Source organism: Canis aureus, chromosome 38 (genome assembly GCF_053574225.1).
Source record: "Canis aureus isolate CA01 chromosome 38, VMU_Caureus_v.1.0, whole genome shotgun sequence".
NCBI classification, from domain to species: Eukaryota; Metazoa; Chordata; class Mammalia; order Carnivora; family Canidae; genus Canis; species Canis aureus.
The window spans coordinates 21,735,569-21,756,643 of record NC_135648.1 but is presented as its reverse complement, the minus strand read 5'-3'; the positions used below and the strand labels follow the sequence as shown (position 1 = coordinate 21,756,643).

Here is a 21,075-nt window from a genome sequence, read left to right as displayed (position 1 = left end):
GGCTCAGCTAGCCACAGTCCATACGCTGGGACAGTTCATCTTCCCACCCCAGCATCCCCTTTATGCTCCTCTGCTGCGCAATCACATGCCTGGAGCAGACGATCTGCATCACTCCCCAGGACCTCCGCCATCAACATTACATTCTGCTCCCAAATTGACCAAAGAGGGACTTCCTAATCTAAATCCTACTTATTGCAGAAACTCAGCCCTCTTGCCTCTGATTCTGGGTCATCCTATTCTTGGGTCACCCTAGCACCTGCTATGTGGGCCTCCCCAGGAGCCTGGCAGGGGGCTGGGGACTGGAGCTTGCTTTTCACATAGGGATTTCTCCTCGGAGCAGAGCGGAACAAGGACAGAGTGTGAGGCTGCTGTCCCCACAGCTGTCCAAGTAACAGTCGATTATCCCAAGCTAGCTTCCTCCTGACCCTTTCTATTCTCCTGTTGTGGGCTCAAACAATGCAAGTCTAGTTTAACAGCTCTAGCCAGATAGAACTACGGGTAAGCCAGCTAAATATAAAGCAGAGAGTGCATCTCAATTCAAAAGACATTTTGGATTTATCTGCTGCTTTGATTTATCTGTGCCCTTGCTTCCCTTCTATTTCTACAGATGGAGAATGATCTCGATTAGACCTTTGCTAGTGGGCCCAGGACCAGTAGTATATCAACAGCAGCTGGAAGCCGGTTAGAAATGCAGGATCTCGGGTCTGGCTCTTGATCTCAAACAGAATCTGCATTTTCACAAGATTCACATACACTTTGAAGTTGGCAAAGCACCTGATCTGGAATACCAGGGGAGAGTGGGGTAGGCAGGCTTGCATCTTCTCTACCCTCAGCACCATTCCTGACATCTGGGCTCCCTAAATGACTGTATCTGCACGAGAATGAAACCCTTTCTACCGGTAAATCTCCAACACAGTCATTTGGGAGGGAGGTTTTACTCTTAACTGTACTTTGCAAAAACTGTGGTATGTAAATTCCGCTCTGAGGGGCTCAGATGCAGGAAAAGCAGACGCATGGGGGATCCTGAAGCCAGAACTGAGACCTAATTTTAAGCGAACTTGTTTATTCTCCTGTCTTCAAGGCAGCCAGAGGTTATGGTTCTAGCATCCTTCATGCTGCCCCTGCTTTGCACACAGCTGTCTCATGCTCCCGTGGCCTGCCCCTGGCCCTGGGTGAGGGCCAGCCCCCATAACGCTGCGCCCTTCCCAGCAGCTGCAGAAGAGTCCTGAATAAAGAGCGTGGCCAGCAGGATTTCAGGACATGCTTCAGGAAGGGCCTGACAGCAGCTGTGCCCTCATTCCAGCCTCATTCCAGGGACACATGGCTGAGAGGAGGGGGCAAAGGGATGAGGAAGGATCTACCCAGGGGACCAAGTGCCCTGCTCTGGCCCTCCCCAGGCCTAGAGAAGACTGCAGAGGCAAGAGTACATCCAGCGTGTCTGTAATGGGTAGTGAAGCCAAAGTTTCTCCTCCTCAGCAGAGGGCAAGGGCTATGCCCCAGCCACAGACCCTTGGCATCCCCGCCCTGCTTTCCCACCAAGTGCACTTCACTCCAACTTGAAAGGGGAGTGTGGCTGCAGGGCAAAGAGCATATGGCTGGCTGATTCTTAGTCTGGCCTTGGCTAAGATGTCCCAACACACAACCTTTAAGGTTTGGGGGGAGGGGCTTGGGGGACAAGTGGTTACCAGTAGGGGACTGGTTAAATGAAATTATATATATCTACAGGATAGAAGAATGCAGCCATAAGAAAATCAGGGTGCTCTTCTCTTTATGTATTGATGTGGAGTGATCTCTAAGATAAACTCTTAGGTGAAAAAACAGGGTGTGGACAGTGTGTAGAGTACACTTCATGCGTGTAAGAAAAAAGAGGGACGCCTGGGTGGCTCAGTGGTTGAGCCTCTGCATTTAGCTCAGTGTGATCCAGGGTCCTGGGCTCGAGTCCTGCATCGGGCTCCCTGTGGGGAGCCTGCTTCTCCCTCTGCCTGTGTCTCTGCCTTTCTCTCTGTGTCTCATGAATAAATAAAATCTTTAAAAAAAAAAAAAGGGAGGAAAGTAAGAAAAATTATATGTTTCCTTGTATAAATATAGAATAAGCTTGAAGGATATACAAGAAGCGGACCACATGGATGGCCAAGAGGAGGCGGCTGGGTGGCAGAAAGAAGGCAGGAAAGAGGAGCTTTCACTTTGTCAACCTTTAAAAAGTTTTGAGCTATGGGACTGTTCTTACCACTCAAAAGTCAAGTCTAGAGAAATTGAAAATGTATCATAGGGTAAGTGTGGCTCCAAGGGGAGAGCATAAGTGGGGGTTTTCATGATGGTAGAACAGTTCCATATCTTGACTGTGGTGGTGGACAGACGGATCTACACATGTGACAACTGCAGAGAACGAAACATACATGCAAACACACGGGTGTGTGTGCAATCAGGGCAAGCCCTGTGGATTGTTCTAATGGTGATTTCCTGGTTTTGTTACCGTACTGACTTATGTGAGATGTTACCACTGGGAGAAACTGGGTGAAGAGTACATGGCATCTCTTTGTATATATTTTTTGCAACTTCTTGTGAATATATCATTATTTCAAAATAAGAAGTGGGAAAAAATGGGATAATGGTACAAGGGAGAGAGTGTATCATATTACAGAATGGCAAGGCTGGACAGGATCCTACAGATTATCTAGTGGGGTGGTTTTGACACTTTTTCAAGCTGTGAAACCCTTCATTTAAAAGACATTTTCTAGGGGAGGGGTGAAAAAAAAATAAAAATGAAAGACATCTTCTAAGGAAGCCCAGCATGCAAAACAGCCAAGTGGAGTTCTGTGGCAAGGCCAGTGGGGGTGGCACCCCAGGCCCACCTGCTCAGCACCCTACACCTCCTGCCTAAAAACCAACAACTTGGGTCCTTTCCTCTCAATTTGTAAATGTGTCACTGAGGCTCAGCGAAATAGAGCAACTGGGGCAAAGTCACACGGCGTGTCAGTGACTTTGCTGGAACTACGGCCTGTGTTCTCCTGAGCCCCTGTCCGGTGTTTACTGGCCACCTAGTCAACAGAGGAAGCGGTGGTGGAGTGGGTGGCAGGCCCTCCCCACACTCCTGTCACTCTGTACCTGGAGCAGTGCGGCTGTCATGTAGAAGATGATGAAGATGAGCGTGAGAGTGGTGTGCCCGCCCTGCATACAGCTGATGGTGTAGAGGAACACCAGGTGTCCTGGAACCACAAGAAGGAAGAGGACTCGGGCCGAGCGAGAATTCACATCTGGTACCAGGAGAGAGAGGGGATGAGGAGTGAGGAGGAGGAGCCCTGGCCCCAGAAGGCCTTTCGGGCAGGAGGTGCCACCCTGCACTTCAGAACAGCAGGCAGCGGACAGTCTGTACCTCGGCACCCCAAGATCCCCAGCTCCCATGGCGTCCCCAGGAAGGATAGTCTTCCTGCCTGGGATCTGCTCTCCAGACTGCTGGTACCCAGCAGAGAGGGCGATGCTGCCTATCTGGGTCCCAGCTGTTTTTTAAGGGAAGTTCACTAATGGTCGGCCCCCTCCCTCCAGGCCTGGAATGGACTAGGAGGCTGGGACTCTGCCATTACCGGGACTGAAGAAGGTAGTACAAGGACTGGGGCAGCGGCGAGGGACTTGCTCAGAGTTCTCGCCTGGCATCCCATTCATGTGCAGGAAGGTGGAGATGCGGCTGGCCTGCACTGCCACCAGATTGCCCCCAACACCTGTAGAGAGACATAAGCATTCAGACGTGAAGGGAGTGAGGAGTGGGGAGGGCATGACACGTTTGCCAGTCCCCAAGAGAAGAGCGAGACTCTAAGAAGGAACACAAACACCCCCCCACTTCCAGAGTCTTCCAGGTTGCTTCCATCCTCCCCTGTACTGAGACGTGGCAGTCCCACGTGCCCCTAGGGTGCTGAGGATGCAGGAAGCAGCACCGACTCAGGCCACCTGCCATCCCACACAGCCGAAGCAACAAGACCTGGCCTTGCCCAGCCCCTCTCCGCAGCTCTGAGCAGACCTGGGCACCCCCTGCTCCTGTGCTGGTTCCAGGAAGCAAGTTCAAGTATCAGGTTGGGCTCTGGACTCTGGTACTTCTAGGAACCGTGCTTGTAGTTGTTTGCCCTCTCCGCACTCCCTCCCTGACCTATTCCCTGCTCTTCTCAGCCTTTCTTTGAGCTCAGAGAGGCTGACTTACAGACTGCATCACCCAGGCTCCCTTGCTGGCTGCTTTTAATCGGGTTTGTTCATCAGGAGGTGCTAGTACACAGTCAGAGAGGGTGGAAGGAGAGGGCGCTCAGGTATTTTTTATCTTACCCCTGTTGGGGGCAGAGGAGTGTTCTCTCTAGGCTCCTATAACGTTACTTTCTCGCCCCCTGACCTTTGAGGACAGTGGCTTCCGGTTGTTGCTAATTTCTGGATCCTTCCTCTATTGCCCGCTCCGTGAGCAGCCCCCTGGGTAAAGTCTTGAACTACCTGAGCTGGATACTCTTGCTGCTGGAATCCTGACTGATACAAAGGCCCCTATAACCTCTTTTCCTGTCCTCTTCCCCTTCCCCGGCAGCTGATGCCAAGACCTCACCATTAATCACAGGTGTGAAGACAGCCATCCCTGCAAAGTTGGGGTCTGAGACCGTCTTGTCCAGGATGAGGCCTCCCACACTACACAGACAAAAACAAAGTGACACAAAGATCAATAAAGGGTTGTGACTCGGTTCCAGGGATGACGGGCCCATCTGGCCGTGGGGAAGAAGGGAAGCAAAGTGTTCCTAGGGTGGGGAGGGGAGGGCCCCTTGACTCCTTGTCCTGGCCTCCTATTCCAGACCAGCTGTTGCTTATAACATTCAGACTTGGCACGGTGTCCCCAGAGCAAGATGCTGGCACGGAGTCAGGCCCCTGCCTCCTGTACCTGCCCCTGCAGGCTGGTATGAGGAGCACAGGGTGAGCACCCCATGAGGACTGAATTGACTTCCCCTTGTGGTAACGGCACCGGCTCCTCCTCAGGAACTGCCTATCTCAAATTCAGTCACTATGGTTCGGGGGACAATGCCCCGGTGATGGCTAGGCCTCAGCCCCATCCAATCACAGCATTGCCTCCCCGAGGCCGCAGTGATGCAGGCACAGCCTTGTGACTGGCTAAGAGCCAGTGAAACTCTGGAGTGGGACTTTGTGGAATTGCGGAGAGACTTCTTCTCACCACAGTCAGTAAGAGTAAGGGAAATAAGTATGCACCCGGAGCCGCGGGCCATCATGGGGAAAAGCAGAGCCGAGACATACAGAATGCCAGAGCCCTGATGGGATGGATCATCTGTGTCCCTGAATCCAGCTTTGCCTTTTTAACTATCTAAGCCAGCACATTCTGCTTTTCAAGGAGACCCATTTCGGATGGCTTCTGTCACATGTAACAGAAGGACATGGAGCCAACACTCTTGAAGGCATTTCTAGGGTCTGTACCACATTTCCTCTCCCTGGGGCTCCACGGGGAGTCTGTGGCAGGGAGGGGCGTGAGGGAGGGTGCATAGCAAGGACCCGAGCCTACCTGCTGATGGCCATGGCAATGATGACAGGCTCCCAGCCCGAGTACAACACCTCCCTTGTGGCTGGGCTCCGTCGGGCCAGCACCACCCAGACAGGCAGCAGGGCCACGAAGAAGGCACACACCAGGGGATAGATGTATTGCCAGTCATCTGAGAGAGGCAGAGATCAGAGGGAGGTAAGCACTGCGGCTCCCTGCTCAGGCCTCCCCCGGCTCGGCCCGCCAACATGCCGGCAGATCCACAGGAACGCCACACTAGGTGCCTGTAAATACATAACCTCATTGATCCTCCCGTAAGCCCGGGAGAGAGGTGGGGCCAGCCTTGTCCATTGTGTAGATGAGGAAACCCACCTGCGAGCTCCCCAGGCACCGGGCTTAGTAGGGGCAGAGGCCAGCCTCCACGTTCCTTGCTCTGATCCCCAGAAATCACTTTCTCCCCCCCTCCTTCTCCCTGTTGCGAGCAGATTCCAGGCTTCAGCTCCTCTCTGTCACCCTTTCACCTTGACTCCTCTAAGGCAAGTGGGAGTTGCAGGACCAGGCAGGAATGTATTTCTCAGATACTTTCCCCGGTGCCCCCGCGGCCTGCCCCTCAGCCTCATGTCTTGAAGCTCGGGGTAGGGGTGGGGGTGGGGGTGGGGAGGGGGTGGAGGGGGGGGTGTTAGAACCAAACTGCTCCAACCAGATAGTTGAGAACATCGAGGAAATCCTTACACATTTGCAAACTCACTGCCATCTTTCCTAATCCCACCCAGGAGTCCACCCTGGTCACACCCTCGGTGGCCTCAGTCTCACCCCGCTCCAGGTAGAGTCCCCAGCTGATGCCTGAGAGCAGTGCCAAGGTGATGAGGTCACCCAGGCTGGCAGCAATGGGCGTGGCTACATTGTCCGGGTTGATTCCAATCTTTCTCGAGCCAATGATGACTCCAATCATGATCATACCTGGGGAGGAAGGGGAGGGGCCGGGCAGGGCGAGAAGAGATAAAGGGGTATCAACAAACAAAAGGAGAGACTGAAGGTGCCAGGCACAGCTGACACCCCTAGGGTGGCCCTCCCTACTCCGTTGCCCCTCCCTTCCTTCTTTACCCAGGACCAGGGAGGCAATGAAGGCCGTGGCCACGCTGCTGGCACAGAGCAGGAAGGCGTGCGGGATACTGAAGTGGCCGTCAGGGATCCAGCCGAAGACGACGGCTGCGATGGATGCCAGGAAGCCCACGACCGTGGCTTGCACCTGCAGTGGGAGTGGTAACTCAGAGAGCCTCGGCGGCAGAGGGTTCCCTAGTGCAGGCTGCCGAGCACTCGGCCAGCTCTCTTCCTGGCTCTTAGCAGTCCCAGGAGGCAGGCTGGGCTGAACTGTGTGGTCTTTCAGGAATGATGTCTTTATTTAGTTTCACACCAGACACTAGTACTGGGCAGCGCACCCCGCGGGAGCCCAGGACGTGGTACTGGCTGAACGAGCGTTCCTCTGGGGATTGGGGTGAAAATCAGCAGAGCCCTAGCCTTCAGTCAGGAGACAAGGCCTGGGCCTCAAGGGGGAAGACTCCCAGTCTGGAACCTGCGGAACCTCACACGGAGATGGAACAACAGCGGACAAGGACACTCCAGCACTCCTGAGTCTGAATTGTGGGAACTCGAGCCCAGTGGACCCCTGCGAGCCGAGAGCTGACATGGGGCCTTCTGGGGCCCTCCCCTTCTTGGCTGCTTTCCTGGGAAACTTGGTTACCTCCTAGAGCTGCTGCGGGAGAAGCCAGCTCGGCAGGACGCTGGCGCCTCGCTTGCAAGGCAAGCCGGCTGGGGCTGTACTCAGTCTTTAAGGTTCCTGACGAAGAGGGAAGCTTAGCCCACCCTCTCGGGTCTCCGCTTTCTTACCTGGATGAGGGCCATGTTCCCGGTGATCATCCGCCAGAGCTCCTTGGGCGTGTCCATGTGCCCAATGTTGGCCTGAGAGAGGGAGAGCAAGGGCCTGAAGCTCCGGGCTGGAGAAGGCTGTTAGGACCCTGCCTGGATCAGGAGGTCTGGACCGGGACATAACCACCAGGGAAAGTCAAGTGGCATCGGGGAGGCCAGGAGAAGGAAGGAGCTAAGGAGCCCGAGCTCCTCCAGCTGGTGGGCGCGGAGAGGGCTCCCAGGGCAGGCCCCTCTCTCCTCCTCCTCCTCTCAGGACAGCTGCGAGCAGAGGCAGATTCCACCCTGGGCACTGCTCATCTGGGAAGCCCGTTCCCACACGGGTCAGAATGACCTGGTCCCTGACCGGGAAGCCAGCTTGCCATTCTAGGTCAGGGAAGGTCAGCTGCTGGTGCGGGACCGGGCCTGCAAGACGGTGTGGGGAGAAGCGAGGTGGTGCGAGGGCAAGCTGGGGAGGGCTGGACAGGCTGCCACTTTCTCTGTCGCCTTCTCTAGACTTGCAGCCACGTGGGACATCCCTGCCACCCGGCTCCCCTGGCCTCCCAAGCTTTATTGCTTCCCACTTCCCACCCCAGGCCCCTGTATCTGATTCAGTCTCTCGACCATCGTGGCTGTGGGAAGGGGGAGTGATAAGCAGCCCTCTCTCTGTCTATTCCCTTAATGAAGAGCAAGCTGCCATGAGGGAATGGGATGGATGGGGGGCTGGGAAGGCCTGGCTCTGCTCCTGCCCAGCTGCAGAGTAGGGCTGGAGATCAGAGGAGGCCCCCATCTGTGCAGGTGGAGGGACCAGCGTGATGCTCGCCTGTCAAAGCTGCACAAACAGTCACGAGGCGGGTTGCAGAGCAGGGGGTGAGGCAAGAGTCCAGGAACGGCCGGGACATCCAGAAACCGAGCCTGGGAACCACTCTAGGCAGGGAGCCCCTGCCCAGGAGCAGGACACCCAGCCTGGGATCTCCCTCCACCTTCCCACCCCAGCCCCACACTCCAGGCCTGGGCGCTTGGGAAAGGCCCAGAATGATCTCCCAGTCTGGTTCTGTGCTGCCCCGAGGCTTCTGTGTGCCCCGTGCTTCCCTGCCAGGACACTCACTGCAGTGGACAGCCTCGATGCCAGGGTCATTTCCAGGTTCCCCTTAAGCCCCAGCAGTGCAGGCACCAGGATGAAGACCTCTGTCACCTTCTGGAAGACTTCCCAGTGCTACAAGGTGAAAACAGAACCCAGGAATTTCAGTGCCCCAAACGGCTGGCATCACATTGAACAGATAGTCTGGGATCAGGGGCTTGAGGAGGAAATGGAATCAGCAGGGCATGAGCACACAAGCCGCCTTTTCTCCAAGAACCCTGGACCCAAACCAAGACCATGGTGCTCCAATAGCAAAGCTCCCCCTTTCTGCCACCCAGAAATGGGGAGACGTGGAGGGAGCCCCCTGCCTGGCCCCACTCCCTCTGCCTGCTTTCTGCAGCCAGGGGACAGGAGGTGAGGGCCCACACAGCCGCCACCCGGGGCTGGCTTACACCCCAGAACTCCTTTGTGATCCCCCCTCAAATAGCAATCTCCAACCTCTTTGCCTTCAGCCCAGTTTCTCTGTGGCCTCAACCTTGGGTGGTGTTGTCTCAGCTGTTGAGAGCTGGGCTCCATGGGGCTGGGGCTGAGGAGATTAGAGTTTGTTTGGTTTCTGTGTCCAAGGGCTTTGGGCCTCAGCCACAGCAACTCTCCTCCTCAATAGGCTCTGAATTAACACCAGGCCCCCCAAACCTCTGCGTGCTGGCCTGTAAGAGGCTTTCTAGGCCTCCTCTGCCATCTCTCACCCCACATTTCTCCCCCAAGCTCTTGGTTAGGAGAGGTGAGTGTCCTGCAGGATGAGCACTGGATTAGGAGTCAGGTGACATGAGTTCTAGTCCTGGGACATCAGGCCTGGCTCTCCCACCAGCTCCTTCAGGTAAGAGCTAGTAAGTGCCAACCATGTGCTAGGTTAAGTGCTCTACACATAGTTTCTCATTTTGTCCAACAATCCACTCAGATGGGGAATATTTTTTTCCCCATTCTGTGAATGAGGAAAAGGAGTGTCAGAGGGCACCATGCTAGTGAGTGCTGAGGGGCAAATCCAAAGGAGCCAGGGTTGGCTATTTGAAAGCTACTTTAGTTCCAAGTGAAACTGAAGACTCGCAAAGAAGCTTGGGATTGCATCTCCCTCTCTGGTGCTGACTGCCACATGGACTTCTTTCTTTGTTCTTCATTTGTTTTAGGAATAGAGGGAGGAGGGGGCAGACGGCCGGGCGGGTGTGTGTAGGGTGACGAGGGTGTCGTGGTCAGGAGGCAGAGTGCTGCAGGTGTGAGGACACTGGCCTGGGAGCCTCAGGTCTCTACAGGGAGACCACAGGGATGGGCCTCATGCTACCTCCGCAATGTTCCTCCACCTGGACCAGCGTGGGGACCTCAGACACACTATGAGGGCATCAAGCTCCTGACTGTAAAATGGACGATTCAGAAGCCAAGTCGGATGGTCTCTGAAGGCCGTTCCAGCATTGACACTCCACAGTCAAAGGAGGATAGCACCCACAGCTGCAAATCAAACCCACAATGAGACAGATCACCTTATACCCATCGGGATGGCGACTATGAGAAAACCCCAGAAAATAACAAGTGTCAACAAGGGTGTGGAGAAACGGAAATCCTTGGGCACCGTTGGTGAGGATGGAGAATGTTGCAACATCTATGGACAACAGTACAGAGGGGCCCCCCGAAATTAAAATAGAACTGCCATATGATCCAGCAATCTCACTGCTAGGTAGAGATCCCAAAGAAGTGAAAGCAGAGTCTTGAAGAGATATTTGCTCACCCATGTTCATAGCAGCATGATCCACAATGGCCAAGAGGTATAGGCAACCGAGTGTCCACTGATAGATGAATGGACACGTACAAGTGGTATAAACGTACCATGGAATACTACTTATCCTTCGAAAGGAAGGACATTCCGACCTGTGCTACCACATACATAAGCCTGAAGGACATTACACTAAAGTGAAACAAGCCAGCCACAGGAAGACAAATACTGTAGGATTCCACTTATATAAGGTATCCAAAGTAGTGAAACTCATAGAAATAAAAAGTAGAGGGATCCCTGGGTGGCGCAGAGGTTTAGCGCCTGCCTTTGGCCCAGGGCGCGATCCTGGAGACCGGAGATCGAATCCCATGTCGGGCTCCCGGTGCATGGAGCCTGCTTCTCCCTCTGCCTGTGTCTCTGCCTCTCTCTCTCTCTCACTGTGTGCCTATCATAAATAAAATAAAATTAAAATTAAAAAAAAAAAGTAGAATGGTCAGTTGCCAGGAGCTGGAAGGGAATTTAGTGTTTCATGGTTATAGGGTTTCAGTTTTGCAAGATGAAAAGTTCTGGAGATCTGCGTCACAACAGTGTGAATATACTTAACAACTACTGAACTGCACGTTTAAAAATGGTTAAGCTGATACACTTTGTTATGTGTGTTTTTTTTTTAATTACAATAAAAAAAAAAAATAAAGATGAGCAAGAAGTATCAGAGAGGGCTGGGGCTAGGGCCAGAGACCCGGGGAGACTGGACACCAGGAAGGCCTATAAGATAAGGATTTTTCTTTTTTCTTTTCTTTCTAAAAAATTTTATTTATTTCAGAGAGACAGAGATAGCAACTGAGATAGCACAAGTGGGAGAAGATGGAGAAGCAAGCTCCCCACTCAGCAGGGAGCCCAACAGGGGGCCCCATCCCAGGACCCCAGGATCATGAGCTGAGCCACCGAGGCGCCCCTGGATTTCTCTTTTCTTGTCAGAGTGCTCTTTGTGGGGGGGTGTGCATGTGTGGTGTGGAGAAGTCAGTGCCAGGATCTCAGGGGAGGGCATATCTCTCCAGGCCTAGAGCACATCGTGACCTTAGCTCCTGGTCTGGCCCCAGACAGGGGGAGGGCCTAGGACTCTCTTTAGGGGAGCTCCTCTCTAAGACTAAGGATGGGAAAGAACCCTGTCTCCCTGCTCCTTCTCCCCCAGCAACAGTTGCCGAGCTCTGAGGTACCCAAAGGAAGAGCCAGCCCCTTGCAGATGCCGGAGGGATGCCTGAGTCCCTTCTCACTCGCGGGGTCCCCAGAGAGAAGGCAGCCCCAGTGAGCCCCAGCCACCCTGGAGGAACTCAAACTCAGGCACTGCTACTCTTGGACATGGCTGCTACTACCCCTGGGGTTCCAGCTCCCCGGGGGCCAGCCACGCTCGGTTCTGCCTCTCCTTTCTCACCTAACCTGGACAAACATCTCCGGAGAGGGGAAGAAGGCCCCTCTGCTCCCCTCCCCTCATGAGGTGGCTGACTGGGGGGCTCTCGGAGCTTCTCTGGGAGCCCAGCCTCATATCCCCTCCTCCCCCCAAACCACCCGCCCCTCCCAGCATCCAAGCTGCCAGTTCTCTGCGGAGCTTGGCTCTCCTGCCCGGCGTACGTGACGTGTATGTGCTGGCGGTAAGGAAGGCGGGCAAGAAATACTTCAAGTGTATGCGTGGAATACAGTCTAAATTGTTTGTAAGGGATATTGTTTGTCTTTGTGATTATTCGAGAAACAAATGTAGGAAGCTCAGCTAAACCCCTCTGGCTGCCCCTATTGGCACTCCAAAGCACTCCGCCTTCCAGTACACACGTTAGAAGGACCTAGAAGGTACGGGGTTTCAGTTGTGATGAGCTGAGAGACAGACAGGCAAGGGAACCGAGCAGCCACGGTAACAGCCCCTCTGCAGAAGTCTTCCCAGCCCACACAGAATCCAGCCTGGGATCTCACACCCCCTGACCACCAGCCTAGCAAAGCCCTGAGCTGGCACTTGGGTCAGAGTAGCCAATTCCTACACACATACTTTCTTCACCCACAGAACCTTCTCAAAGAGGCAGCTCAGGCAGGGGCAGGGGTGGGGGGTGGCCTCACAGCTGTGGAACCACCTTGGGGGGCCGGGCAGCCCCTGAACGGGTAGAGTGTGGCAGGGGCAGGCAGCGAGTGTCTCTTTTTCTTCCTCTGGCCTAGTTCAGGCCCATCCTGTTCATCCTGGCTGGGAGTGCCTGCCCCTGAAGTCAAACCTGTCAGCCAAGCCTTCACCCACGCCTTCCTGCTCTGCTGGGGACAGAAAAGGCCATGTTCCAGGAAGCGCTGCCCCACTTGGCAGGGGGAGGGCATCTACAGACAGCATTGCTTTTCAGACATGCAGTGCCTCTTCCCTATCTTTCTCTGTCCCTCCCAGGGAGTGGGGCTGCTCATTGGTCCCTGCTCTCTGGGGGTTAGAAGTGAGACTGCTCCCTCCACACTCCAAAATAATCCTGATTCAGAGTGATCACCCGAAATCTTGTACCTCAGTGGCTCAACCATTACCTCTTCCTTATCTTTCCATCCTGCCTTTTCTGTCCCTTACCTTCTCCAGCCTCATATACTCACTCTTTCCTGCTTCTGAGTGTTCTGCTCTGAGCTCTCCTCCCTTCCAGGGGGTAGAAGCAGGGAGGAGAGGCACAGCCAGGAAGAGCTGGAGTCAAGACATTAAGAAGACAAAAAACCCCTGAGCACCAGGATGTGGGAAGACCTTGGAAGCTGGGCTGGAGTAGATCTTTCAGGGTGAGGACTGAGTCAGATCACCTGTCTGAGGCTTTCCCCCTCTGCAGGTGTCCCAGGTGTCCAAGGACAAGGGCCTCAGGGCAGTACCTGGGTATCCAGGGCTGCACAAAGTGTGAGAAAGGAGGTGGTCAAGGAAGATGGGATCTGAGCATCCTGCCCAGGAGTGCCAGCGGCCCTGGGAGCAGGCCAGCCAGGAGGAATGCTTCTTTGCCCTCCACTCCACTTTCATTGTGGTGGACTCTTCCATATACACAGCAGAGCTGAGAGCAGGAGGAGGAGGTATTTGGGGGGAAGGGGTCTCCTTTCCTTGAGATCCTCAGCAAGTAGTAGTGAGTTAAAATAAGGACCTATGGGTCCTGCTTATCTTAACACAGCTGGGAATTCCAGGGAAGATTGCTCCACCACCTCTTGCCAACCCTACCCCTCAAAAAGTTGACAGCAGGGGTGCCTGAGTGGCTCCGTGGTTGAGTATCTGCCTTCGGTTCAGGGCGTGATCCCAGGGTCCTGGGATCGAGTCTTGCATCGGGCTCCTCACAGGGAGCCTGCTTCTCCCTCTGCCTATGTCTCTGCCTCTTTCTCTGTGTCTCTCATGAATAAATAAATACAATTTTAAAAACTTAAAAAAAAAAAAAAAAGGCTGACGGCAAAGAGGAGTGAGATGCCCTGCAATGGCCTAGGACCAGACTTGGACACCACTGATGCAGGGCACAGAGCACCTGTGGCAAATCCATACCCAACCACAGTCAACCCCTTCCAGTCCCAATGTGGGGCCCAATCCTGCTTTCCTTCCTAGAAGTCATAGGAACGTTGACATGGTGGGACATTGGAGCTGATGGTAGTCCATGTATCCTTTTTCTAATTTTGGTCAGTACACCAGGCCCTTATCTCACTGCAGAGGCTGGCTGTGCACGTTGACTGGGGTGGAGCAGGGAGGGAGAGCAGATAAGAGGCAACAAAAATGACCTTCCAGAAAGAGACTGAGTCTTCTGCAGTAGTAGGGAAAGATGGGGAGCCCTGGACCAAAGAGACATTGGCACCAACTCGGACTTCTGCTCATTTGCTCTGAGATGCTAGGGACACTCTACAGCCATCTGCTCCAGATGGCCCTAGTCTTAGGCCACTCCGGCTCTGTCCCATGGAAGGCCATTGCACCTTATGAAGGGGGATGAAAGTGCGAATCCCTAGAAATCATCCTGTTCTTCCTGAATCTGAGATTGTCAGCCACCCCCACCCAACAACCTTTGCCTTCCCTGGCTGTGGAATCAGACTCTCCCTGTGGTCCTATGTCCTGGTCTTTCTGCATCCTCCTCCTGCCCTGATATCACTGTAGCCATCTGCAAGGCCTGCTTCAACCCAGCTGTGGCAGGAAGGCTGGGGGAGGGGGACCAGGACAAACAAACCATTGTCATTCACATCAAATGGACCCTAGCTCTGGGGTGAGCCTAAGTGCCACACCGAGGGCAACTGCTGGCCCTCTGTGGGCATGTTGGGCAGGCTCCAAGTGTACCTACCGATGTCTCAGGCTCATGGGTGTGCGATGAGGGTGGGGCAAGACTCAGAAGCCTTTTCCAGCTCTGGAATTCTCTGAGTATATGGGAATGGGGTGGGGGTTGGGGCCTGCTAAGAATCTTTGTTCTTGTTCACTTTAGAATATAACGCCAATTGTTCCAGATTCTGATCCACCCTTTTCTTTGAGGGAAGATGGAGAGCAGACTCCTCCCTGAGTCTTTAACCAACTGGCGACCCACGGGCATGGTATAGGCCAAGAGGTTAAGGCTCTGAGTCCAGATGACCATGGACAATTTACCTAATCCGTCTAAGCTGTAGGTTTCCTATCTACAAAATGGAGAAGATTATGGTTCTTACCTCATTGGTCTACAGAAGACCCATGCTTCAACAAATGCTCCCCAACCCCATTATTATTATCCAGAAAACAGAACAACTGGAACCTGGTTCTACACCCCTTTGTAAGTACCAAACCAGAACTTAAACACTCCTAAGAATGAGAACCAAAGCCACAGTAAAGGGATGGAAGAGGTGGAGAAACTGCTACTTCAGTCTCATTTCTCTTCCGGCCACTACCGCCACTCACTGCCCTAGAAAGTGAAACAGCCACTGGGGAGGAATTCAAAGTCTGCCTTCCCAGCTGCAGATTGGCTTCCCAACTACCATGAAGAACAACCCTGAAGACAGTAGGCCGGGGGAAGGGAAGGCAGTATGAGGCACTTTGGCAGGACGTAAACACCATCCTCATTATCAACAGGCTTCTAAGGGCTCAAGTCAAAGTGGTCCAGGTGGACACCGTTGACAGAACCAGCTACAAGCAACACACTCAGTTCCCCGGACACCGGCATGGAGACATCCATCCACCAACAGGACTCTGCATCACCACATGCATCATTTGTAGGGTTGGCTTGGCATGATGCTGAGTTCCATGTCCTTCTGGGAGATATCATGGTTAGAGACCAACTGGGAGGTCCCAAGGGCCAAGGCCCAATCTCTTCCCATCTTTGTATTTCCGCCAAGTACCTAGGACAGAGCTCAGCACTCAGTAGGAATTTGATACCTGCTAATGATGAACTTTGATAAACCCAGTGCCTGCGGGGAAAACACTCAGCGTGCCTTACTGCACTTCAAAACCTTTTACCTGGAAACAAGACTTGAATGATCTCTTGGACCTGAAGGTTCTGAGTCCAAACCTACAGTATGCTTGCGACATAGCACGCCCCAGACTCTCAGCTTCCGGATCCTGCCAATTCCCATCCTTAACTCTACCCAATTTTAGTATATGTGCTGCCGAAGTAAGCACATCCTTAACTCTACTCAAGAGCCTCACAAAGAGCCCTCTTTGCCCCGGGCAGGTTCATGAAAGACAGGTAAGAAGCAGAGAGGAGAGAGAGTTCTGCCCAGGCCTGGTTGCCTTTTGTCCCCATTTACTCCACACAATTAGCACTTCTGGGTCTTACCAGGTTGCCCACCCCATGCCACTTCCTGCCCAAATCATGCATCAGATAGCATGTGCCCACCCCCAGGCCCCAAGGAGACTGTGCCAAGGTTACAGGCAGATAAGCAACACAAAACGCCTTTAAGAACCTTCCCACTTAATTTGAGACCCTCTTGGCAGCCAAACAAATTCCTGCCCAGCAGGGGGATGCAGGGGAGGCTTGAAACTGAGCTTTTTACTGTGGGCATCCTTGAAACCCCAAGTGAAGGGAAAAGAAAGCATAAAGAGGAGTCCCATCTAAGCGTCCCTCCTACTGACACGGGCTCAGGAGGAGTGCCCCGGGAGGGATGGCAGGCAACAACCTTGTTCCAGCTCTCCCCTTCCAAGCCTCAGCTCTGGAATTCTGCTTCTGTTCAGCAGTGCTGCCCTGACCGCCTCCTCAGGGCTACTGGGGTTCCTCGAGGCTTCTGTAGAAAGTAACTAGACCAAGCAGAATTTGAGGACGTGATCCAAAGGGAAATGGTTCTAGGAAGCGGCAGCTGCTTCTCACAGGGAGGTGGAGAGAACGCTCCCAGAGTCGGTTGCCCAGGAGGAAAAGGTAGCCCCGGGCTCAAGGTCAAGAGCCGCCCTACCCAGGTCCTACCTGCACGATGTCCAGCACCATGCCAGCAGCCACAGTCCCAAAGCCTGCCAGGAGGAAGGGGAACAGCACTTGCAGCCCGATGGAAAAGGAGGTCTCCTTGAGTGGAGAGGGCGGCGCGGGGCCATGGTCGGTGCTGACGTCATCACTCTCATTGCTCTGGCTCCCGTTCTCCAGCAGGGCGTCCTCCTCCCGGACCCCCTTGGCGTTGGCCCGGGACTCGATCACCACCACCTCCACGCCGGCCCCGTCAGGCCCCAGGAACTCTGAGGTCCCGGCCAAGGGCTCTCGCCCGGGGCCATCTGAAGAGCAGGGCGAGGGAGCAGGGCCAGTCCCGTTGAGCTGGTGGGCGTCCTTCGGCTCTGGCTTAGAGGACATGACGGGAAGGGAGGAGGGGAAGGGGGAGCTTTCCTCTCTCTCTCTCTTTTTTTGTTTCTTTTTGCTTTCTCTCTCCCTAAGTCGGGAAAAGAATTTAGTCTTGGGGTGAGCCCAGGCTTGGGCGCCGCGGGACCTCTTCCCACGGCTCTCTGCTCCTACCAGGTGCTGCAAAAACTGGTCCACCAACAGGCAGCCCCATCAAGCACTGAAGCTACGAGCCGAGCCGGAGGGAAGCAAGAAACTCCCCACCAGACTCCGCAGCCAGCCACCGGGGGTCCAGATGCCTGACTCTGGCCGGCCAACACTGTGCTGGGGGAAGAAGCTTATTTGGCCTCTTCTCTTCTTTGGTTCTGAGTGAGCAGCAGGCTCCTCAGAGCAGGGGGCATCCAGAGTAGAAGAGCCCAGCCAAGTCTGGGGTGCCCTCTGAGGTGGCCCTTCTTTCATGAAAAGTAGCTTGAGTTCAAATCCTTTGGAAGGTAAGCCCTGGCCTAGGGCTGCGGCTCCTTTGGCCTCCCACAGCTCCTCGGGCTCTGCTGGTCCCAGGGCAGTGTCTGCTGTCCTTCCACTTTCCTCCAGAGATTTCCTTCCTTCCTGGGAAGACCTTGTCCTGTCCTAAATCCCTGGTCCTTCAAGTTACGAGAATCTGTGTGGAACACCTGATGTGGGAAGGAAGGAGACAAGAAAGAATGCTATGACATGGCAAAGGACAGCTCATACCAAGACAACTTTCCCACAAGACAGGCATAAGGAGTTTGTTTTTCTCTTGCTCCTTTTCACTAAAACTACCCATGCCTGCATTGTGACATCTGGAGGCCCAGTAGGCACTAGCCCTGTGGTCCTCCCAACTGGCAGCCCACTGCCTGGCAGGGATCACCGCTGTTGTCAACAGCAGCGAGACAGGGCCAGCCTGGGAGACCTTGACATTGTCTTCTTGGTGACCAGGTGTGGACAGGGATGTCCTGGGGAGACCCCTTCTTGAATGATCATTAAAAACCCAGGATGATTTCAGTGTGGTCTCCCAGTGGGGTCAGTTACGAATTCAGTCACAAGCTCCCTGCCACACAGCAAAGATACTCCACTGTGGATAGTGATTGTTTACAGTCACAAGACAGCTGTGCGAGGCAAATAAACAGGGAGAATCTGATCATTAAGTGAACGACTCCAGACCCCCAAATGCCCTAGCCCATGGGGGAGGGGGAAATACAACAAAACTAGGAGGACTCCCTGGGCAATGGGGCAGGGCTGCCAGACCAAGGCCAAGAGCCAGAGGCCTACCCACTCCTGCCCTTGAGAGTCAGCAGTGTTACAAAAAGCTCAGGCGCTGACTGGGATCCAGGCTTCTGTCTCTACTTCTCTCCCCCTGCTCTTGGCCCTGTGGATTTGTCAGATAGGACAGGGGAGTTATCTCAGTTTGAAAGGGAAGAGGGTAGAACTTTTGGTTATTATGCACACATTTCAGTTTCCTAGGTTCGCCCCGTTCCCCAGGGTTACTGAGAGTTGGATATGGTGGAATTCTAAAAAACAAAAACAAAAAACAAAAGCAGCAACTAAAAAAAAAAAAAAAAAAAAGTAAAACCAAAACAAAGCAGCATAAGCCAAAACACACTTGCTCCCAAATGCAAGCGTCTAGCTGCAAAGGCCCCACTTCTCTTGTTTAAGGAATCCCCAGGCCCTGATCCCACTCTATCCCATTTCACCAAAACAGTTCTTACAAGGAAAAGAAAAAAAAATAATACGTTTTCTTAAAAAGAGAATTTCCTTAGGTAGGATGAACAAGTACTTAGGTATTCCAAACACAATTAGTCAACTGCAGTTTGGGAAAGGGTGATTCAAACTCCAGTAACTGACCCATGGGAACTGTTTTCTCTTTCTATAGGCTCAGGTCATACATCCAGATTTTCCCTTTTGCAGTCTCCTTAAACACAGTCCTGCGGTTCTCTCAAAGACCCTCCCTCGAGATCCAGAACGAGATGGGGGGGCGGCAGGAGAGAGTGCACGGCCCCTATGCCAGCAGCGTCTGCTAGAATTTGACGCTCCCTCCCTCCTCCTGTCTTCCTGGCAGGCCACCTCACCCGAAAGGGAGGCCGGTCAGTCCCTCACCCCACTCCTTCCAGCAAAGAGACTTCGGACGGGCCTAAGGCCCTGGGATGAAAGAAGCAAAAGTGAACCAGGATGCCCTGAGGAGGGAACAAAACAGACCCGTTTCAGTATCTGCAGACCCGGTGGGGGGGGGGAGCAGCTGGGGGGGGAGTAGCTGGGTGGCCTCCCCCCGCCTCTCCCGCATTCGGACTCAGCAAATGCGCTGCGCGCCAGGGCTCCCGCCCTCCGCCTCCCACCGCCCCAGCCCCAGCAGGACTGACCTGCCTCTCGCTCGGGAGGAAAGGGGGCGCCTGGCGAGTGGCAGCAGGGACCCGTGGTCTCGGGGGGTGCAGGGCTCCCCCTCTTCTCATCACTCCTCCTCCGCAATCCTCCTCGGCCCCGGCGCGCCCCCCGCACCCCCGGCCAAGGCGAGCGTCCAGCCGCGGCGCCCCGCTCGCTACATCTCGCCCCTGCGGTACAGCGAGGCCGCCGCTCCGCCCGCGAGGGTAGGTGGCCGCGGAGGCAGGATATACGGCCTCGGCCGGGCGGGGGGACCCGGGCGGGGGCCGCGGGGCCGCCCTCGCTCGCCCCAATCGCTTCTTGCCCGCGGACTCGGGCCCGGCTGGTTGGCTGCTGGTGGCAAACGTGATCTGGGGCAGGCTGGGCGGCAGCCCCCCCGCATCCAAAATAGGTCCGGGACGGGCAGGCGCAGCAGCCAATCCGCGGCCGGGGAGGGGGCGGGCTCAGCCTCGGCCCCGCCTCTTTCCCTCGCTCGGTGCCGGGGGGCGGGGCGCGGGGGCCGCGGCGAGCGCGGGGCGACGGGAGCTGCGGGCGGGGGCGGGGGCTCGCGGGGCCCTCCCGGGCGGCCGCCGCCCCGGGTTCCCGCCGCCGGGCGCTCGCGGGGGGCCGCCTGCTCCGCGCCCCGAGCCCCCCCTTGCCCTTTGCAGGCGAGCGCGCCTGGGCGCGTCTCCTCGCGCGTCTTGAGCGTTTCCTCCAGCCTGGCCCTCGGGAAGACCCGGGCGCGGGGCTCGGGGGCTCGGGCATCCGTCCCCGCCCCCGCCCCCGCCCCCGCTCGGCGCCCGGACACGGCGTGCCCACCTCGCTCTTGGACACAGCCCGCTCCTGTGGGCTCGGCCCCTCGCGCTGCCTCCGGACCCCGCGCTCCTGCAAGCCAATGGCCCAGCCCTGACGCCACCGGCCTTAATAACGTCCCAGTTTTGGAAGGGGTGGGGATGGGCGGGCGGGAGGGAAACGAGGTCAGACGCGCGCCTAGGGTCCCGCAGGCACCCCCTGAGGGAGGGGCGGGGGGGAACCCGGCTTCCTCTGCCCCACTGGTCCCGGGGGCAGCACAGGGGAGACAGGTCCCCATCGCGGGCTAAACGAAACTTTCCCTGACGCACCTTGTGGCATCGCAGAGGGGTGTTCCCATCTCGCCCTCTGCCACTTCCTCCCTGGGGTATCTCCACCTCCAACGCCAACTCAGGACCAGCGCTCTCTGGGATGTTTTTGTGCAGGGGGTGTGACCTCGCCCCAGAAAGGAACTGCCACCCACCCCCAAGTTTTCCCCTCTTGCCAGTGGAACCTGTGACCAGTGGTTCCTTCCTGCCCTTTCCCACTGGGAAAGTGGCTCAGGGGCCGTTGTAGCTTGGAGCGTGACTCCAGACCCCTGGATGGGGCTTTGGAGTAGAGATGTCCCCGGAGAGTGGAGAACACAGCCTTGGGGTTGAAGCTGTGTGGCTGCCCTTTGCGCTTTCCGACACACGCGAACACACACAGCAACCTGAGCAGGCAGTTCCTTTGGACAGGGGGTGACAAACGTGCAGCCTGGCCACCGGAACTTCCCACTCTAGTACTTAGGATGATTCTGGTTTAGGGGCTGGGACATTTGCATCAAGGGCCTGCAGTCTTAGAGGAAATGTCAGTGTCTTAGAATCCCAATTTGGCTTTAAATACTGGGTCTCTTTGCCTGGAGACAGTGGTAGCTGCTAGACTAGGAAACAGTGGG

The 21,075-nt window shown here is 55.2% G+C and overlaps 1 protein-coding gene across 5 annotated transcripts in view; it reads right to left on the bottom strand.

Moving 5' to 3' along the window:
* The window catches only part of SLC41A1 (solute carrier family 41 member 1), a 32,285-nt gene extending 12,016 nt beyond the window's left edge, over window positions 1-20,269 (bottom strand). Inside the window, exons 1-11 of one of the 5 annotated variants that reach the window (XM_077886876.1) lie at window positions 19,352-19,700; window positions 19,064-19,168; window positions 16,617-17,647; window positions 8,517-8,624; window positions 7,394-7,465; window positions 6,611-6,755; window positions 6,320-6,466; window positions 5,531-5,678; window positions 4,574-4,653; window positions 3,582-3,716; window positions 3,106-3,254 (exon numbers count right to left, since the gene is read on the bottom strand). In XM_077886876.1, the coding sequence (XP_077743002.1) occupies window positions 3,106-3,254; window positions 3,582-3,716; window positions 4,574-4,653; window positions 5,531-5,678; window positions 6,320-6,466; window positions 6,611-6,755; window positions 7,394-7,465; window positions 8,517-8,624; window positions 16,617-16,991 (1,359 nt within the window). In that variant the 5' untranslated portion in view covers window positions 16,992-17,647; window positions 19,064-19,168; window positions 19,352-19,700. Of the gene's footprint in view, window positions 1-3,105; window positions 3,255-3,581; window positions 3,717-4,573; window positions 4,654-5,530; window positions 5,679-6,319; window positions 6,467-6,610; window positions 6,756-7,393; window positions 7,466-8,516; window positions 8,625-16,616; window positions 17,648-19,063; window positions 19,169-19,351; window positions 19,703-20,168 lie in introns of those variants that run through there. The other 4 variants (XM_077886877.1, XM_077886880.1, XM_077886878.1 and 1 more) reach the window with 4 other exon arrangements.
* Window positions 20,270-21,075: the final 806 nt, after the last annotated feature.